This window comes from Rhinolophus sinicus, chromosome 3 (genome assembly GCF_057876585.1).
Source record: "Rhinolophus sinicus isolate RSI-liver-muscle chromosome 3, RSI-T2T, whole genome shotgun sequence".
NCBI lineage: Eukaryota > Metazoa > Chordata > Mammalia > Chiroptera > Rhinolophidae > Rhinolophus > Rhinolophus sinicus.
This window is the reverse complement of record NC_142503.1, coordinates 127,537,374-127,556,026: the sequence shown is the minus strand read 5'-3', so window position 1 is coordinate 127,556,026 and position 18,653 is coordinate 127,537,374. Positions and strand designations below refer to the sequence as shown.

Genomic DNA, 18,653 nt, shown 5'->3' with positions numbered 1-18,653 from the left:
GGGGTTCCCGAAAGTCTCAGGAATGCTCCCGCCTTTCATTTCAATGGCATCGTAAATAAAAATAAGACGGACAGCTTAGTTACAGCAGAGATGATGCCTCCACGATTCTGGAAGTCCCTAGAAAGCCGGGTCTAATGGAAAAAGAGGGGCGAAACGAACTACTACTCCCATCATGCCAGGGGCAGCTCCGCGCGTTCCACCCTGGGAGTTGTAGTCTTCTGCCCCTGGGATCCAACGGCAACTTCATTGTGTGACCTCTGTTAACCAGAAAGGTCGCGCGGCCACCGCCGAAATTGGAATTCCTCGGTTAATCGTTCTCGCCGGCTATTAGCGGAACCTGTTGGTGTGGCGCACAGGGCTTAGCGGGGCTGCACGAGGTTAGTTGCTTAGCAAGGGAAGCTTCGGTCAACTGCCACCTTGGCTACGGCGACAGGAAGTGAGTACCCCTGTTCCAGAAGCTGGTTATAGGACCCCTCCATTCCTTCTCGCCCCAAATCAGCCTCTCACCTCAAATTACTTTTTGCAGGGGCAGGACAAGGAAGAGTAGTGGGATAAGGAATGCACCTTTTTAGAGTCACTCACGACTCCATCCCAGTTCTTCTCCCTGGGATGGAGACATCGAGGATAATTGCAACCATGGGACGGGTCGGAGGTGGCAGTGTTCAGTGACCATGCCTCGACCAGTGCCCCGACTTTCCCCAATTTAAGCAAGGGGAGAGATGAGCCCTGCTGCCAGCCCTAACAGGGCATTAAGACTTGCTGTTGGTTCAACTCCCCCCTCATGACTTTTCCTACCTTCCATCCCTCAGATTGGTCGCTTCCCCTAGGCCCCCGTCATGCCTCATATCGACAACGACGTCAAACTGGACTTTAAGGATGTCTTGCTGAGGCCCAAACGCAGTACCCTTAAGTCTCGAAGTGAGGTGAGCCTGCTTCCCCTGGTGGGCAGGACTGAGAAAGATTCCTGGCTCTTTACCTTGTGCAATACTTGTTTCTGTATGAATGAAGTGCTCATTTTCCTGTTCGTATCTGCAGGTAGATCTCACAAGATCCTTTGAGTTTAGAAACTCAAAGCAGATGTACACTGGGATCCCCATCATTGCTGCCAATATGGATACTATTGGCACCTTTGAGATGGCCAAGGTTCTCTGTAAGGTAGGACTTCTCTTATGCCGCGTCCTCAATGGTGTCGTTATGTGGGCTGACTGCAGAGGTAGTTGCATCCCCACCCCCATCCTAGATCAACTCTCTGGCAATTAACAGCCCGGATGCTCCATTTTCCTATTTTCTCCAGTACTAAGCTCCCTTCATATGTTAAGTTCAAAGAGCCATATGAGTTAATATGATTCAAAGTAAGTTTTGCTCCCATTTTTCTGATATATGAATAGAACTTTCCCTTTTCTCCTGTCCAGCAGTTCATACACCTCGCCAATTTTTCCCACTACCCAAGTCACTCCCTTCAAATCACATGCATCTCTCCAGTTACACCACTGTTAGGAAACTAAGCATTCACGGTTTTAGTTCAGAAATTAAATAACGGTTTGAGCATTCAAAAATTCCTAACTAGAAGATCCTTGAGAGAAGAAGCTTATTAATTTTTCTTTTATACCTGCTATCCTTTTTCTTTTTTTAAAAAAAATATTCTTTAAGTCCTAGGTTCCTGGGAGTTTCTGGGATGTGCCCAAAATGTAATGTGTTTTTCTTATATACAGGTTATTGTTCACTTTCAAAATAGAAGATGCTGCTCCTGTCAGTAATGTTACCTGCTTCTATACTTGTAGCTGAGAAGGTAGCTAGTTACTGTGGGCACTCTGAGGACATATGCACTCTTCTGGTTAATCCATACATAGTCCTGGTTCGTGGATTCTGCTCCTGCCTACGGCTCTGTGGGCCTTAAGGACTTCTCCCTTTCTCTGTTGTTGATTGCTGTAAGTCTTTGTGGAATGTCTGCTGTCATTTCTCTGAGTTTGATAGTTATAGTTTTGGACCTGTAGTGCTGTTGCCATGCAATAACTATTTAGGAATCCTGCTGTTGCCCATTGCCCACCTGCCCTGTCCAATAGAGTTGAGGAATGGTAAACCTGACTTCCGTGTCAGCAGACATGCTGTAATACATGGACTTTGTGGGCACTGCCTTGATGTTTTAGGTTGAGACTGGCTTTTCAGTACTGCTGATGAGTGCTAAGGAAATCAGATTTTAGAGATAGAGCCAAGTCTCACAGTCCTAATAAAGAGGTTGGATGCAAGCAAGAATCTTTTTCTAGATCTCTACCTTGGTATGTAATTGGAAGTGCTCATCATGCCACTCTATGCCCATATATCTCCAAGGCCTGCTGATCTCCTAGAGTGATTTTTTCTTTGTCGTTACGTTGATGGCAGAGTGTTGCTGAGAACGCAGAATTTAACACCAGCTTTAGCTAAGTAGTGTTGATGATGATTTCTGAGTGAGTATAACAATAACACTTCCTTACTGCTGGCTGATACATGACTTCCTTGGGTTTCTTGCCAGCTGCAAGATTTGTGCTGTCTCAGTCAACTGCTGTCTCCTGTCTGTTTGCATGTCTGCACTTTTAAAGTAAACGTCAGCATTCACAGTGGCCTTTGAATGCCTTTCTCAAAGTATTGGGATATTGTTTGCAATCTGTTGAGCTAGGGAATACAAATCGGATGAGCCATTATATCCTTAAACTTGGCTGGCTGAAATAGACTAAATGAAATAGACCTTTCGGGTTGGTCCATGTCTCAAGAAAATTTGTCCTTTACCGCAGTGGCGATGGAGAAAGGACGGGGTAACATCTTATTGGATTCATTAACCTTGAGGCCTTACCTTTTGTGAGCATTTATACTGAATTGACCAGAGATACCAAAAATAGGTTAGTTCTTCTACTAGGTTACCGTAGGAGGGGCTGAGTCAGTGTAGGCAGTATAGTCTCTGTCCAGCCTCTTCATGGTTCTTTCTTGTTCACTGCTTGTCCCACTACCCCAACAGCTTGTCCTTGTCACCTTTTAAGTCAGCAGCACTCTTTGTGCTGGCAGGTGAAATCCAATCCAGATGACTTAGTATTTTGGTAGGAGTGTCTGACAGTACTACCCTGTTTCCCTGAAAATAAGACCTCGCTGGACAATCAGCTTCAATGCGTCTTTTGGAGCAAAAATTAATATAAGACCTAGTATTATATTAATTATATCATTATTATATTATACCGGGTATTATATAACAGGGCAAATAAGACTGGGTCTTATAATTTTTGCTCCAAAAGACACATTAGAGCTGATTGTCCGGCTAGGTCTTATTTTCAGGGAAACACGGTAGCTTATGGTAATAAGTCCTCCTAGGATTTGTAGGGAGAATAATAGTTCAACTAAAATCCAAGCTCAACCCAAGTTCTTCAGGGTGCTTTTTCCAGACATCAGTGCTTTTCTCCCTCAGATAGAATAGTATAAAGCTCTCTTTCTAGAAAGAGAGACCCTAATAAAGTTCTCTCGTTTTTGATGGCGCTCTTTCTTCTCTCTAGTTCTCCCTCTTCACTGCTGTCCATAAACACTACAGCCTCGAGCAGTGGAAAGAGTTTGCTAGCCAGAATCCTGACTGTCTTGAGGTAATGCTGGTCCTCCCCTGATCCCTTCCTTATCCCAGTTTTCCAGGAATCTTATTTTGGCTTCCTGGGGATCAGCCCTTACCCTCCCCACGCATTGGCTGCTCATCAGGTCCCTTTTGACATGCCATAGGCTGTCTTAATGCCTTCCATGCCAGTGCCCGCTTTCTTTCACAGCACTTGGCTGCCAGCTCGGGCACAGGTTCTTCTGACTTTGAGCGGCTGAAACAGATCCTGGAAGCTATTCCCCAGGTGAAATATATATGCCTGGACGTGGCAAATGGCTACTCTGAACACTTCATTGAATTTGTAAAGGATGTGCGGAAGTGCTTCCCTAAACACACCATCATGGTATGTTTCTGTTATCCTGTAGTTGGTACATTCCTCTCCTCCTTCCACTCTTCCATGTCATTCCATTTTGTTACATCAGTTCATTCCTCCTCTGCTGCATTATGATTTTCCTAGTCCATTTAATCACGTCACTGGGTGATTATCCATGGTTACGCTTAAAATGTTTATTTATTGGTCTTTGCAATCTCTGACCCTTGATACATAGTCTTTGTAAATTCAGTGTCCCTGACATCACTCACCAAACCGTGATGTGTTTAGGCACTGTATGTACCTGTGGTATATATACACCTGGCCCACTAAAATGGACATGGTACTCCAGTCATATTAAAGAGGTCACAATGTTTTATTTTTTTACAAGCTTAGGGGAGTGATGACAAGGCCTCCTTTTCTTCACAGCATTGAGGGGTCTCTCTGTTCGTTCCATCAGAAGCAAATACAGCTGTATAGATGGATATTTAGCCTGCATTCCCATTGTCTTTCCCCTTTCCCTAAGGCAGAGAGATTTTATGATATAACAACTTAAGGGAAGGACATGTGTGGGTTTCTTGGTAGGGAGCGAGAGATAAATATACCATAAATCAGATTTGATCTTGGTCGAGTTGGACCCCAGCTTGACCCTAGTCCAACAGTGACACTGGCCACTAACCCTTTTACCTCAGCTGGGGAAGCAGGATCCTTTGAAGTGGCTAGTCTAAAAGCCCTCAGAGGGCTCAGGAGAGGGAACTCAGGTACGCTTCTTTGTAATAATGTTGGAAGGTCGTGGTCCTGGCATGTTACATATGAGAGCATGCAACCGCCTCTTCGTCTCTGACCCTAAGAATGCTATCTTGATGGCTCTGTCTCAGGCAGGGAATGTGGTAACAGGAGAGATGGTGGAAGAGCTGATCCTCTCTGGGGCTGACATCATCAAAGTGGGAATTGGACCAGGTAAGCTGGCTCATTGGGGCCATTGGTAGACATCTGTGGAGCACTTCACTCTCATCCTTGTCCCATTCTTCTCAGGCTCTGTGTGTACCACCCGGAGGTATACTGGAGTGGGGTATCCGCAGCTCAGTGCAGTGATGGAGTGTGCAGATGCTGCTCATGGCCTCAAAGGCCACATCATTTCAGTAAGGCCCAAGGGCAGGGTATGCCAAACATCTGGGTTTTCTGCTGTCCATGGGAGCTTTGATAGAGGTGGATCAGGACTCCTGGGTTCCTGTCAGCTTGAGGTGGGCTGTTGGGACATCGCTGAGAGGGCTTGGGAAATCCATGCTATCCCGACAGTGCTCCTTACTTTGCAGGATGGAGGCTGCAGCTGTCCTGGAGATGTGGCCAAGGCATTCGGTAAGGACATTGGGAGGGCACAGAAGGAGGATTCTGTAGAAGAGGATGAGTCACCTCTGAGGGTCTAGGATCAGGCCAAGAAAGGCTGAGGAAGTGGTTCAGATTCTTTCAGAATACGAATTAGTGACCCTGAAGCCTGTAGTCACCTGGGGTAAGCCAGCTGGGGAAATCCTGAGACTGCTATGGACTTTCCCAAGTGTGGGCCAGAACCATCTGCACCATCCCCTGGACTGCTGGACAATGTAAATGCCTGAACCTCAGATTTACAAAATCTGGCTCCAGGGAGTGGGGCTGCAGATCGCATTTTTCACAGCTTCCCAGGTGATCCTTGCTCACACTAAAGTTGGAGACCTTTGCTCTAGGGACACCTATGGTGAGTCTTGTTCAGCTGGGCACAGTAAAAAGAAATGACCAGAAGATGGCAAAAGCAGCAGAAAGGAGAGAGTAAAGCCAGGCAGGGAATCTTCTGCAGCTCTTTTCAAATTCTTGGCCAGGTGAGGCCCACTCAGGACTAGAGGCCAAGGCAGAGCACGCGTGTGTGGGTTGTGGGCCAGAAGGGAAACAAAACCAGGAAGATGCTGGAATCATTGTCAGGACCGAGAATTTGGTGTCAGTTGCTTCTGAGGGTGGGCATATGGGCACCTGGGCCAGATTCATCTTTCCACCCTTCATTGATAGGGGCAGGGGCTGACTTCGTGATGCTGGGTGGCATGTTGGCTGGGCACAGTGAGTCAGGTGGTGAACTCATCAAGAGGGATGGCAAGAAGTACAAGCTCTTCTATGGAATGAGTTCTGAGACAGCCATGAAGAAGTATGCTGGGGGCATAGCTGATTACAGGTATGTGTAGAGGCCTAGGAGCTGAGGGTTCCTGGAGGGTGTGACTAAGGAGGGTGGTGGCAGAACTCATGGCTGCTGGGAGATGGATGGTATAGTTCCTGGGAGAAAAGTGGTGAACTGGGGCTGAATGCTAGAGATTGGGAAGAGTCATTAGGCTAAGGAATCTGGAAGCAAAAGGTAAGAAAGTTTTTCTTCTTTTAGGGCCTCAGAGGGTAAGACAGTACAGGTGCCCTTCAAAGGGGATGTGGAACATACCATCCAAGACATCCTTGGAGGCATCCGCTCCACATGTACCTACGTGGGAGCAGCTAAGCTGAAGGAGCTGAGCCGGAGAACTACCTTCATTCGTGTCACACAGCAGGCGAATCCAATCTTCAGTGACGTGAACTAGGCCTGAGCAGTTCTGCCCTCCCAAGCCAAGGCACCAGCACCTGCCACAGGGTCTCTCAAGCAGGCCACCCTCCCATCCCAGCTACTATTACTACTGTTTGGTCAGTTACTGTCGTCTCACTCCTGAGAGCTCCTGCAGTAATTCTGTACTTCCCTATCTGCACACAAAATGCCCAGGGCACTCACTGGGGAGGAAGCCAGGAAGGCAAGCTGAGAAAATAAAGATAACCAAAGGAGAATCTGGGGACCCAACTCTTGAGGATTAAAAGAAAAAGATACTGATTTATACTAAATGTTTTACGAGTATATGGCCATGGTCTGGAAGAGGTAGGCTTTTAGAATCATGTTTTGTTAATCAGTGTCATTAAATAGAATGTTTGAATATCTAAAAAGCTCAAGAAGTGTTACATATTTTAAATACCTCAAAGAGAAATCCCAATGACTAAAGAGATTCTGGGGCTTTCTGCATAAGGCTAGCATCTGGGTGCAGCTCCAGGGAAAGTGGAGGTGAAGGTGGCACTGACCCAGTGGAGTCAAGAACAGTGAGTACTTTTCTCATGAAGCATCTCCATTCTAGTACCACAACCCCCAGGTAACCTAGCAGCGTGAGAATTTACAGAGTATATATTCTGGCATCAGGACACACAGATATTTTCAAAACAGCAAAAGGAAATTTTTCGTCCAGGTTCGTCCTGGTAATCCTGGCACATCTGAACAACACTTTCCAAGGGAAGTAAAAGGGCAAAGGGATTCTTTTAGCCCTTGGAGAGGCCAGTTCTGTTTTAAGGAATGATCTACACTGACCTTACAGAAGCCTTAATTCCCCTCGCTCACACCAACACAGTGTTTTAATAAATCCCAAGTTTAATTATCAAGCATTACAAAGTAATTTTGGCATTGTAGCCAGGCAACCCAAGCCTGGGCTTCCCCTTTATTACCACTAAACTGCGTGTAGACGTGAGAGGGAAACAGGGCAGAGCGCAGAGGGCATCCCAGTCCTATCAGGAGTCTAGAGCTCTAGAGTCTGCATGGTCATGGGAAGGCACAGATATGACACTGGGGCTAGAAGCGGGGAGGTATTCACAGAAGGTGGGGATCAGGGTGTCCAACTTTGTCCTCTCATAGTTTTCCAAAAGTTCCTGCAGAGAATGAATAGGGATATCCTATCATCATCTGAAACATTCCTTGAGCCCTCCATATTCTGGAGCATGTGGGTTTCTGTCTTGTGCCCCATCCCCTTCCTTCCCCAGCTTTCTGCTCCTCCCTACTCACCCTTCCTTCCCTCTGGCCATTTTCTTCCTCATCAGAGTCCAAAACCAAGTCCCCTATGGTAATGACAGGGCTGCACGAAGATGGGAGACACACTACAGGAAATAAACCAGAGTTGACATACTCTTTTAGGGGAACACAGGCTCTCAGGAGTCCCCAAGAGAGGAGGCTGGCTGTCCCAGTCCTTACTCAGGATGCCTACCTGGTTTCCTGGGAGGCGATGACAGTCTCAGGGACCCCATGGGGCAATCCCAGCAATTCCTGGGGTAGGAGCAAGCAAAGAAGATAGGGTGAAGGGAAACCAGGCAAGGAATGTGCTGCTAGTAGGGAGAAGCAACTGTTGCACTCACTCCTTTTGCTCTGAGGCAGACAAGTCAACTGGGTTCTTCATAGCCCTTCCGCCCAGGGTCTGATTTGCACTCCTAGACTTTCCAGTGGAGGCTGCTCTTGTAGCAACAGCACCTGCTGGATCTGCCATGTGTGTCCCATGTTCTTCCCTGTTCTCAGGTTTAGATATGACCTGGGTTGGTGAACCCAGATTCCTAAAGGGGAACAGCATGACGGTGGGGCGCTCCTTACGGCCTACCCTAGTGGGTGCCCACCGGGACTGGATTCTTCGCCGGCCTAGAGGGCCTAGATGGAAGTGGTGACCAGCCAGTGGTTTTGGGTGCATCCTTGAGGCTGGTTCCTGAGGAAGGTGTGGGCCAGGGGTAGCTTTTGGCAGATGGTGAAGTGCTGGTCTTGGTTGCTGAGGAGGACTCTTCTCCATGGGTTCTGTCATGTTCACTGAATTAGCAACAGAGCACTCTAAAAACACACAAAAGAAACACAACAGTGTTTCTTATAAAGAGAAGATAGTTAGTAACACATCAACTCTATCTGCTTTCTTGTGCCTCGTGCTCATGTAACCCTTGTAATGGGCTCGCTGTCTCAAAAGATCTCAGGCTAAACACTCCACCTGCAAATTCCCAGTTCTCCCAAATAGTCCTGGTACCTGGCAGCGGCCACTCCATGTCCACACCATACTGGCTCAAAACAAAAGAAGAAGTGATAGAAACTCCAGGCTGCATCCATCTCAGCACATCCTGAAGCTGTGGGCAGGGAGAGAGATGAAGACCACAGTCCTTGATACAACCACCCAGCACCCTGCCCTCTGTTTTGCCCCAGGAAAACCTGCTGTGCCTGCGGAGGAGGCAGTGCTTTTTCCAGCTGACACAAATATTCAAAAAATAGCTTTTCCATAGCAGCCAGAAAGGGTTCCCCATACTCCTGCTGGAGTTCCTGCAGGGCAGAAAGAAGCAGGTCAGAAGAGAACTAGAGAAAAGAGCCACATCACAGCTTCCAAACCAGCCAGCCTCACCTGCAGCTTTGAAGCCAAATCCACAGGGGCCTCTACCAGCCGCTTCACTTGCTGGCAAAAGGCTTCCTGTGCCTCCGAGATCTTCTTCAGATCCTGCTTTGTCTATTGAAGGGAAAGAAGACAGACAAGTTAGGGGCACCAGGATCCAGTGGCCGGGAGGAAGAGCAACTTTGCTGCACCAAGGGTTAACGGGGTGGGTACTGTTCTAGAGGTTACTCACAGCTTTGGGGTCCCGCACTACAGGTCCAGACTCTGGGAAGTGGTGATGCAGGGCATTCAAAACCTGGGCCCAAGGCCGGCCCTGCAGGATCATCTCCACCACCACCTGTGAATGTCCTGAGCTCAGAATCCCCACTTCGGGGCAAGTTGCCCTTTTCCAACCGGTCCCACCCCGCAGGCGGTCTGCCCTTGTCAGATACTACTCGCCTCCCGCTCCTTTCCCCTCTTACTCTTCCAGGTCCCACTGGCTCCAATACCTTGGCCTTTAGGCCCATACACAGGCGTTCGTGGTGGCGGTAGCGAACCAAGCCAGGGGCAGCAACGCGCAGGGATCGCAGAAAGTCCAATACTCGCGGGAAATCTTCCACGCAGCGTCCGCGGACGACCTGCCAGCTGGCAGCGGCTGCAAAGCGCAGAGCAGCAGGACCGGCCCCCGGGAGTGTGGCCATGGCTCCGCCCCGGGGGCCGCCCGCAGGGTTGCTTCCTCCACGGCGAGGCTTCCCGACTCCTCCTAGGGGCGTGGCTTCCGATAGCCCTCAGTGGCTCGAATGTTTTGAGGGCCCTGGATACTTCGCGATTGGACTCAGTGCCCTTCCATGGGTCCCCAGAATTCTGGAGGTTTTCCCCAATTCGGGCAGGAGCCTGAATGGAGAAGCTGTCCGGCTCCAACGGTGCCAGGTCGCTCTGCCTTGAACGGCGCAGTGGTTTCTAACCCGAGAGCTACCGCGATTCTTCTCCGACCAGCTTTCTGACCTCAGAAAATGGCGGCAAGGATCACCAATGGGCCGCCGGGGAGGGGAAACGTGACGTCGCTGCTTAAGGCCACGCCCCAGGGCGTACGGCTCCGCCCCCGCCGCTCCCCCACCGCTGCTCTCGCTGTCAGGTTCCTCCGTCAGCTGCTGGGCCGAGGTGACCGCGGGTCTCGGCCCTCCCGGCCCCTGCCTTTCTTTGCGGAATCTGCAGAGAACTCACGTCCCTCTCTGAGGTTTGACTTCCTCATGTGTAAAGCGGGGATCATGCCGCTTGCCCTCTCCATCGCCATCACGCACTGACATACAATTCCTTAAATTCCAGCCCCCAAACAAGTGCGGCAAAGCCTTCCCTGGTGGAGCGCAGAATTTAACAGTTCCTTTTTCAAAACAGGAGAGGGCGCCCGCTTTTAAAAGTTGGGAAAGCTACATCAGATTGTTAACCTGATTTTCTCTGGATGGTGAGACTAGGTAATTTTGGGGGGCTTTTCTGTATTTGGTATCTTCTTTTTACTTTTTATTTTTTGTATCGTGTAATTTTTAAAAATATAAAATAGTTTCCATTTTCCAGTTTCTGCTGTTGTGCATTTACTCCAGACAGCCCCTAATTATTTTATTTTATTTTTTTAAACAGGACTTTATTGGGGAACAGTGTGTACTTCGAGGACTTTTTTTTTTCCCCCCAAGTCAAGTTGTTGTCCTTTCAGTCTTAGTTGTGGAGGGCGCAGCTCAGCTCCAGGTCCAGTTGCCGTTTTCTAGTTGCAGGGGGCACAGCCCACCATCCCTTGCGGGACTCGAGGAATCGAACTGGCAACCTTGTGGTTGAGAGCCCGCGCTCCAACCAACTGAGCCATCCGGGAGGCAGCTCAGCTCAGGGTGCCGTGTTCAATCTTAGTTGCAGGGGGTGGAGCCCACCATTCCTTGTGGGACTCGAGGAATCGAACCGGCAACCTTGTGGTTGAGAGCCCACTGGCCCATGTGGGAATCGAACCAGCAGCCTTCGGAGTTAGGAGCACGGAGCTCCAACCGCCTGAGCCACCGGGCCGGTCTAGCCCCTAATGTTTTACTTGGTTGTCTCCTTGTCACCCTTCCTGATGTCTACTTATTTCCATTGCCAAATACAGAACCTGGCACACAGTGTGTATTCTCTGTTGATCGAATAAATTACCTGCCCTGACTACCTTATAGGGATTTAGTGCAACTACCCTTTCCTTGGGCCGTCTCCTTCCCTAGAGTAAAGGCTCCCATATCCCTCCCTGTCTCCACCCAAGGTCAGACTTCTGAGGTGATCCACACATTCAACATCTAGTTGGAGGTCGCAAAATACCCAAATTAGACATACGAGTATATGAAATTCTAGTTATCTCCCTTTTAATTTTACCTTTATTTAGTCTGTCCGTAAAGTTCTTCCTTTATGTAGATCTGAGTTTCTGACTTGTATCATTTTCCTTCTTACTGAAAAATGTCTTTTAACGTACCTTGAAAGTCAGATTTCCTGGTGACAAATTTCCTCAATTTTTGTTTGAAGAAGTCTTTCTTTCTCCTTCACTTTTAAAAGAATTTTGCTGGATACAGAAGTCGAGGCTGGTGGGCTTTTCCCCTTCAAAATGCTAAACAGTTCATTCCACTCTCTTACTTGCCTGCTTTCTGAAGAGGGGTCTCATGTCATTCTTATCCTACCTCCTCCACAGGTAAGGTGTACCCCCACCCTCACCCCCAGCCCCACCCTCACCCCAGGCTTCAAGATTTCCTCTTGGTGTTTTCTTTTCTGAAGTTTGAATATGATATGCCTAGGTGTAGTTTTTTGGGGGAATTTATCCTGCTTAATGTTTTCTGACATTCCTCCATCTGTATTTGGTTTGTATCATTAATTTTGGTAAATTCTTAGTCATTGTTGCTTCAGATACTTCTCCTTCTGGTATTCTCGTTATGTGTATACTATACCTTTTGTAATTGTCCCACAGTTCTTGGATATTCTGTTTTGTCTTTTTCTTTCTCTTTTTCTTTGTATTTCAGGTTTGGAAATTTCTATTGATATTTCTTCAAGTTCACTGATTCTTTCCTTGGCCCGTGCCCATCTATTGATAAGCCTGTCAAAGGCACTCTTCTGTTATGGTGTTATTTATTTCTAGCATTTCCTTTTGGTTCTTAATTTACATCTCTCTGCTTATACTATTCACCTGTTCTTACATGTTGTCCACTTTTTCCATTAAAGCCTTTATCATATTGATCATAGTTTTAAATTCCTGGTCTGATAATTCCAGTATCTCTGCCAGATCTGAGTCTGATTCTGATGCTTGGTCTGTCTCTTTAAAGTGTGTGTTTTTTAATCTTTTAGTATTCCTTGTAGTTTTTTTGTTGTTGTTGTTGAAAGTCAGATGTACTGGGTAAAAGAAACTGAGGCAAATAAGCCTTTAGTGTGAGGTTTTATGTTTACCTGACTAGGAGTTAGTCTGTCTTTATTGGTAACTGTGGTTGTAGGTGTCAGGGGCTAAAATTTCCTCTGGGGTCATTATTATCTCCCCTGTTGTTTCTTTAGATACTTCTTAAATAAGGTCTGAGATGTGCAGTTCTTTCCATTGTGTCCCCCAGTTATACAGGTAGGTCACCATTATAGTGACTGTCAGGAGGGAGTGAAAGGTGGCCTGAGGATCAGTAGGAATAAGACATTAAGATGGAGAGGTGAAGGAACAAAAGGGATTGTCATGGCAATGTCGTTTTGACTATTACATGTTGGAGCAGTGGTCAGATTAAGGAACTTTGTGGTATTCATTTTTAAAAAGGGGGGTGTTTAACATGCAGAAGATGTAGAATTGAAGAGTCAATATTTTGATTCTGGAAATTTGTTATTGGTTCCATTGACCCTATCTGTCACAAAGGGCTTTTTCTGGCATTGAATTGATGGGGGGGTGGGGTGGAAATAAGACATAGCTATGCTTTACATCATTAGAACCTGAAAATATTTCCAAAGTACAGTAAGAGGCCGGTTCCCCACCACCACAGAAAGCTTTTACTAAAATGGCGGTGCCACATAATCCTTGTTAAGGTAGCTCCTGTGGACCTGTGTCCTTGTGCATCTCTTAGGCCCTCAACAGAGAATTTACACCGATGTACTCTGACGACCATCAGGCTGGCTCTGGGAGGGCTGTAGCGCCCTCTGAATACGTAGCACTAAGGGGACAGGCTCCTCTCTGCCGAAGCAGGTCAGTGCCTGCCTGATTGGGATGTAATCTGTGCACTCAAAACTGAAGTGCTGTGAAAGGAAATCTATTGCCAAACCCCACAGATATCACTCCTGTCAGAGAAAAAGATATTCCTTCTGAACCATTTCTAACAGGAAAATTAGCTCCATTATAATATTATGGGACCATCATCATATATTTGGTCCTTCATTGACCAAAATATCATTATGTGGCATATGACTGCAGTTTTTACTCTTCTAGACTCCCTTCTGCCACAGGACCTTTGCACAAGGTATTTCTTTTGCCTGGAGTGATCTCCCGTCCCTTCCTGCCCACATATCCTCCAGGGTCACCTATTTAGGTAAAGCTTTCCTAACCACCACCATCAGGTTAGGTCACATACCTTCACTGTAAGCTTCAGAGCAATGTACTCAGCTTTGTCTCCTGCAGTTCTTCATTTAATCTGTTTCTTTCTCAGATGCTAAGCTCCATAGGGCAGGAACTAGGTTTGTGCTATGTTCTGGCATATGGCCCACAGCTTAGCACAAGCTATGGAATAGTTGTTAAATGGGTCCATTAATCACCACCATGACTAGACCCTGCCAGTCAGAGTGTCCCAAACACTTCTGGTCCAACTGTGAACAAAAATCCTTTTCTGGGGTAGACCTTAGAACAGCTGAAGCTAGCCATTATTTTTAAAATTAACTTACTAAAAATGAAGTGCAACCATGGTAGTCTGATCCAGAAATCTGAGAAACATTTGTAAGTCACATTTTGTAAAATTTTACTTTTAAATTTGTCATTAGTTCCACCTGGCTTATTATCAGGAAGATAAAAATCTTCCTTTTGGTGTTTTTACCTCTCCCAGAAATTTTCAAGAACTCCAACCAAAAAGGCAGGCCTTCTAGCTGCCATGCTTGTTAGTGGAGAGCTCTGCTATCCACAGGGTCTGCCATATTTTACTTACTTCTTGTACTTACTCAGTGTCCTCTTAGAAAACCAACCGCAGGGCTGGTACTGAAGCTCTCAGGATGCCACACCCAGGTCCAGACTTTGCTTCTGGGGCCAAGGGGCTGCAGGAGCTCCCAGCATTAGCTACACACTTTGGCCAAATCAAACCCACCCACATGGGGTTCAAGGACCCTCATATCCAGTCCAGTTCTCCAAGCCTAAGATAGTCCCCTTCCCTGCTATTGGGCTTCAGTTGAAGCTACCATAGTTCACACTAATCTTCCCAATTTTAAATCTTGGGGCAGAAAGAAGTAAGAAGAATACTGGTTCTTTACACTCAGGAAACTCTGGGTGACTGAGGCAAAGAACCCATCTCCTTTCTAGTGATCAACTTTGTACACCAGGTGTCCCAGGAGAACCAAAAGAGTTTGCCAAGAGGCAGAGACAATGAGTGCCTCTGTGCAGGAGCACCAAGAGGGCAACTCTAGTAGATTTCTTAAACCCAAGACTAAGAACACTTTTTTATTTTATTTTTAAAAGTGCACTTTGTTATATAAAGGATGATGTAAAGGAAATCTTCATAGAAATAAATATAAGTGGCATAAAATAGGTTTCCCTGGTATAATTTTCTGAGGTACAATCCCAGAAAGAGTTCTGCTTTGATGGTTGTTACCAAGCTCCCCCTGGGTGCCCATTTATCTCTCTCTTTCCCAGATTTGCTCTCATCATCCATTGTGTATTCTTCCCACAAATGCTCCAAAATCAATCCTCCACTGCTCCTCCAAGCTTCCCGACTCCCCGTCACCCTCTGATTCAGTTCATCTGCCATTCAACAGCTACTTATTGAGTACCTACTGTGTGTCATGGCCTGTGAAGCAGCCATGAGTGATAGAGAGAAGTGCCTGCTCTTACAGGGCTTACATTCTAGTGGGGGGCGGACTAGAGGCCTGAGGCCAGAATTGGTTAAGCTGGGACAACAGGGATTCTAATGCCCACATCCAGAGAATTAGAGGAGATTACACTCATAAAACACCCAGTTTGAGCTTCACTTGTAGTAGGAACTCAACATATACAGGAGGTGCCAAAAAAATGTATACAAGTGGACAATTTGTATACAAGCAGTAGTTTGTGGTAGTCAGAAGTGTCTGGACGCTGATGGTAACCACTTTGAGCGCCTCTTGTAATTACAGAAGTCAAACGTGACTTGTATTCCTCTTTTGTTATTGATATATATTGAGTATTACAATTTTAATAGCTTTTTCCTTGCTTAAAATGTGTATACATTGTTTCGGCACCCTCTGTATTTGTTTCTTTCCCTCTAGCTGTTTGGAGAACAGCATTGCCTTCCTGTCTTTTTTCTTTTTGAGGATTTCAAGCATTTTTGAGCTCTACTAAATACAAGGACCAGGGTAAAATTAATAAATGGGAAGCAAGTTACAAAGTTGTTAGAAATCTGAAAGTCTCACATTTTCTCCCAGGTATTCAATGAAAAGAGATACTGTTGTGTTACTGTTCAATCTTTCTGGAAACTAATAAAATGTATCAACCATCTAAACATGGCACATCTTGCAAATGGTTGATTTTAAATTTGTAAGTAGGAAATACTTCTTGTGCAGCTCTATGCTCAGCCCTGTTCTAGGTCCTGGGACAAGGGCGTGAACGAGACAGATAGGATCTACCTCTTCTGAAGCTCACATTTTAAGAAAAGGGACAGAGTTTAATAAATTAGCAAACCAACGCACTAATGTTAAACAATAAGTGCTAGGTAGGGCACAAAATAAAATAGGGTGATACGCTAAAGAGATTGAGAGATGGGAAAACGAATCAGATTGATGTTCAGGCAAGAGCGCCCTGATGAAGTGACGTCTGAGCTGAGACCCAAATAGCAGGAGGGGCCTCAGCCATACCACCTGAAAAGTGTTTGTCCAGAAGGAAGAGCAGGGGCCAAGTCTTAGGTAGAAGGTGGTGAGGCTGAGAAGCAGAGGGCCCTGGGGCTGAGGCAGAAAGGGCCCAGGCGCCTGGTGGAGATGAGGGAGGAGTAGTCTGCAGGGTCAGGTCGACCAGAGTAGGACTTTGGATTGTCCCAAGGGCAATGAGAAAGCATGGGAAGGTTTTGAGCAGGAGAGTACCAGGATTTAATTTAGAGTTTAGAAAGCTCACTGGCTGTGTAGAAATTGAATTATTTAGGAACAAGACCGGAAATGCCCCAGGAGGCTATGGCAGTTCTGTAGGGAGCGAGCACGGTGACAGTGTAAGTGGAGAAAATGACAGATTCCACTGTGTTTTGGAGGTAGAGCTGAGACTGAGGCGTTGAATATTGGAGGAAAGGAAAGAGGAGTGAAGGGTGATTTGTAGATTTTTGGCTTGAACAACTGGGTCATTATCATAACAACGAGATGGGACAAACTAGGGGAAGAACAGCTTGGGGTGGAATTAAGAGCTCTGTGGGGCCACTTGCAGTCTGAGATAGAAGACACGCGTAAGCCGTGCAGCCAGACTACCCAGGTTCTAATCCTGTCCTAGATGCTGAATGACTTTGGACAAATTACCTCTGTGGAGGGGGCATAACAATACAGCTTGCGGATCGGGGTATGAGCGGATCATTGACGTTTAAAAACATCTCTCTGGAAATGTGATGGCTGTGTGCGATGTCAGAGGGTAGTGGATGGGCGGAGGGGGTCGTCACTGTGTGAGGGACATCAATGATAAATGTCTAGCTATTACGTTGGTGCACCTGAAACTAATAAAAAACTGTTTTTAAAAACAAAACAAAACATCTTTCTTGCTGTCAAGTTAAGACTAGACAGGGCAGGGGGAGGGCTACTGAGAAGGCTGGGGCTTCAATCCGAGTAAGAGAGATGGTAGCTTGGCCTAGGATGGGGCAGTCCCAGTAGAGAGAATTTGATAAGCAAATAATACAAAGAATTCAATACAGAGAGGTTCCAATGGCAATATGTGCTACGGAGGATAATAAAGCACAAACGGGGAGAGGGAGTGTGGAGGGTACTGCAATTTTAAAATGGGATGGTGGGGAAGACCTTACCCGGACGGCAGAGATGAGGGCACAAACCATGGAGACATCTGGGGAAGAACTTCTCAGGCAGAGCTCAGAGGCCCTGGAACGAGGGTACCTGGTGCTGTCAGGAAAGAAGGGGCCAGGGCCCTGGAGTGGACTGAGCCTGGGGCAGGAAGGGGAGGTGAGGACCGAGTAACAGAGCACTAGAAGGGCTTTGGCTTTGGGGAAGCCAGTAGAAAGTTTTGAGGAGAGGATTGCCACGATCGGATTTACCTGCTCCTTCTGGCTGCTGTGTGAAGAGCAGTGTATCAAAGGGCAAGAGTGGACATGGAGAAATGATTTGGAAGCAGAGGCAACAATCCAGGTGAGAGATGAAGGCAGCACGGTCGCTACAGAGATGAGGCGCGGTCAGATTCTGGACGCATAGGAACGAGAGCTAGAACCATTACGATTTGCTGACAGATTGGGTGTGGGATGTGAGAGGAAGAAAGGGGTCAAAGATAACTGCAAGCTGTTGGGTCTAAGAAAGTGGAAAGATGGAGATGCCATTTACTGCTATAGGGGAGGCTGCAGGAGAATATGCTGGGTTTGACCTTGGACATGTTTTGCTTGGGGGGGGGGGGCGGTGTCTGTGAGACAACCAGTAGAGATGCTGAAAAGCCTGTAAATATACAGGCTTGAGGTTCAATGAAAACAGATACAATTTGGGGAGCCAGTGGACCTTAAAACCATGAGACGGGGTCGAATGGAGCTGGAGAAGAACCTGGAGTGAAGGCCAGAGTCACTCCAATACCCCAAGGCTGGACAGGGGTGGAGGCACCAGCCAAAGAGACTGAGAAGCACAGCCAGACTCAGGAGGACCCGGAGGACCGCTGTCCAGTCTTTAAATACAATGTTTTCAATGAATATTTAATGCTGGGAAGAAACGCTCTCCGTAGGTTATGTGGGGCGGGGTGGAGGAAAGCAGCATATGAAACACAATTGTCAACCGTTCTTTTCTGAACATGGTGATGGTTGAGGATTATTCTTATTTTCTTCTTTACAATTTTGTGTATTTTCTTAATTTTCAACACTTCATGAACACGTATTACTTTTATAAAAATTCTTAGACAAGGGTATTTGAATATAAACATTAGAGAGTGGCTTTTGCTGCTCAGAGAGTACTTCAGCCTATTTTCACCCCAAAATGTGCCTACAAAAGGGAATTTGGGTCCTTCTCTCCCACAGTGGGTGCCAAGGAAGGGGGACATTCCCACCCCAACCCAGGGGGCTTCAGAAGGGCTTTGGTCAGGAGAAGCAGCGTGAGGTGGGATGAGACTGGAGGCCGCCCAGACACTAAGCAGGTCTGATCTCAAGAGTTGCTGAGCTGCTGAGCTGACTTGTCAGCCATGCTTCTCAGAACCAGA

At 46.8% G+C, this 18,653-nt stretch overlaps 2 protein-coding genes across 8 annotated transcripts; one reads left to right on the top strand and one right to left on the bottom strand.

Annotated features, from left to right (window-relative positions):
- The first annotated feature begins 5 nt into the window (after nt 1-5).
- On the top strand, nt 6-6,740 carry GMPR2 (guanosine monophosphate reductase 2). 4 transcript variants are annotated; one of them, XM_074328062.2, is made up of 10 exons: nt 6-377; nt 810-923; nt 1,036-1,155; nt 3,516-3,599; nt 3,774-3,947; nt 4,793-4,874; nt 4,950-5,056; nt 5,231-5,273; nt 5,952-6,111; nt 6,313-6,740. In XM_074328062.2, exons 2-10 carry the CDS (start codon nt 837-839, stop codon nt 6,500-6,502), a joined length of 1,047 nt encoding a protein of 348 aa, XP_074184163.1. In that variant the 5' UTR covers nt 6-377; nt 810-836; the 3' UTR covers nt 6,503-6,740. The 4 variants fall into 4 exon arrangements, with proteins under 4 accessions (XP_074184163.1, XP_019569977.2, XP_088653081.1 ...); XM_019714418.3 differs by having other exon boundaries at nt 138-436; XM_088796955.1 differs by having other exon boundaries at nt 138-377; nt 4,950-5,273.
- TINF2 (TERF1 interacting nuclear factor 2) lies at nt 4,267-10,132 on the bottom strand. Of its 4 annotated transcripts, none has more exons than XM_019714413.3 (9): nt 9,607-10,131; nt 9,351-9,455; nt 9,131-9,232; nt 8,944-9,051; nt 8,765-8,861; nt 8,121-8,577; nt 7,973-8,031; nt 7,774-7,865; nt 4,267-7,640 (listed from the first exon to the last, which is right to left on the bottom strand). In XM_019714413.3, exons 1-9 carry the CDS (start codon nt 9,796-9,798, stop codon nt 7,503-7,505), a joined length of 1,350 nt encoding a protein of 449 aa, XP_019569972.2. In that variant the 5' UTR covers nt 9,799-10,131; the 3' UTR covers nt 4,267-7,502. The 4 variants fall into 4 exon arrangements, with proteins under 4 accessions (XP_019569972.2, XP_074184155.1, XP_074184156.1 ...); XM_074328054.2 differs by having other exon boundaries at nt 7,348-7,640; nt 7,774-7,895; nt 9,607-10,132; XM_074328055.2 differs by having other exon boundaries at nt 7,348-7,640; nt 7,774-7,895; nt 8,953-9,051; nt 9,607-10,132.
- Between the last annotated feature and the right edge of the window lie 8,521 nt (nt 10,133-18,653).